The 1,089-nt window shown below is 37.6% G+C and overlaps 1 protein-coding gene across 1 annotated transcript in view; it reads right to left on the reverse strand.

Annotated features, from left to right (window-relative positions):
• Nucleotides 1–462: 462 nt before the first annotated feature.
• EPCAM (epithelial cell adhesion molecule) overlaps nucleotides 463–1,089 on the reverse strand; it is a 91,986-nt gene continuing 91,359 nt past the window's right edge. Inside the window, exon 6 of the mRNA XM_023734557.1 lies at nucleotides 463–810. Within this exon, the coding sequence (XP_023590325.1) occupies nucleotides 463–810 (348 nt within the window). The remainder of the gene's footprint in view (nucleotides 811–1,089) is intronic.

The following is a 1,089-nucleotide window of genomic DNA, read 5'->3' on the forward strand; positions in this document are numbered from 1 at the left end:
TGTTTCCTTCCAGGTGGACAGACAAGAGTGATAATTCCATCAAACTGCAAATGTAAGTTCCCACATACCTTCAAATCCATTTCTAAAACTCTGCTGTGTTGGTAAGATTTCCTGATGCCGAGTCCTCCTTACACTCCTAGAATAAACCCTGCTTGTTCAGGGGATATGCTACAGGTCTGAAGCACTAATAAATTCAATTTGTTCATCTTTTCTTGAGAATTGTTGCTTCCTATTTATCACCTTTCACTCTTTTCTATGCTTATCTTCATTTTGTATTCTGTTGTTTCACTTCCTTGAATGGTTTGGGAGTTCAGGTATTTTGCACTAATCCTGGCAGGAACACTGCATTGTTTGTAGTGAGAAGAGCTGCAGGATATTTGCTGTTTGATGGCCTGTGAGGTAGGTGCTCAGGTGCAAGCTTTTTTCAGATTAGTGTCCTTTCTTGCTACACAAAGTGATGGTTCAGAAATGCAGCAGACTGATTATAATAAGAAAATGCAGACTTTGTTTCATCCCTATGTTTTGGTACATGACTGTAGCCTTTTCATGTATGACCTTTCCTTGAAAGAATATACTCTTAAGTGAAATTTTTTCTTGCACTATACTCACCAGCACAACAATTCCAGCAATAATTGCTATTGTCACAACTACGATGACAGCAATAACTCCAGCTTTTAGACCTTGCATTGAAAATTCAGGTGATTTTTCATCAACATAGTAAATTGAAGTGTGACCAGGATCCAGATCCAGTTGTTCCCCATTTACTTTCAGGTCCATTTTGCTAGAATAAAACAAGGATTCACCTTTAACCTATAATGAGAAGGAGAAAAGTAATTAAAAACATCGAAGGAAACCAAGCACGGCCACAAATCATTACCCACCGATTACATACCAAAAGAACTGTGCCACAACTTTATAAAGCGTCCATGATAACAACCTGATACAATGACATCGTTTAAAAAAGTTTTTATTACGGGAAAATTTTAAAGTAAAAAGATTAGTATAACCAAGTTCCATGTGCCTATCACCCAGGTTCAGTAATAGCAACACACGGCCAATCTTATTTCATTTCCTCTTCCCTCTATCCTC

The sequence above is a fragment of the Trichechus manatus genome, unplaced genomic scaffold, assembly GCF_000243295.1.
Source record: "Trichechus manatus latirostris isolate Lorelei unplaced genomic scaffold, TriManLat1.0 scaffold00005, whole genome shotgun sequence".
Taxonomy (NCBI): Eukaryota; Metazoa; Chordata; class Mammalia; order Sirenia; family Trichechidae; genus Trichechus; species Trichechus manatus.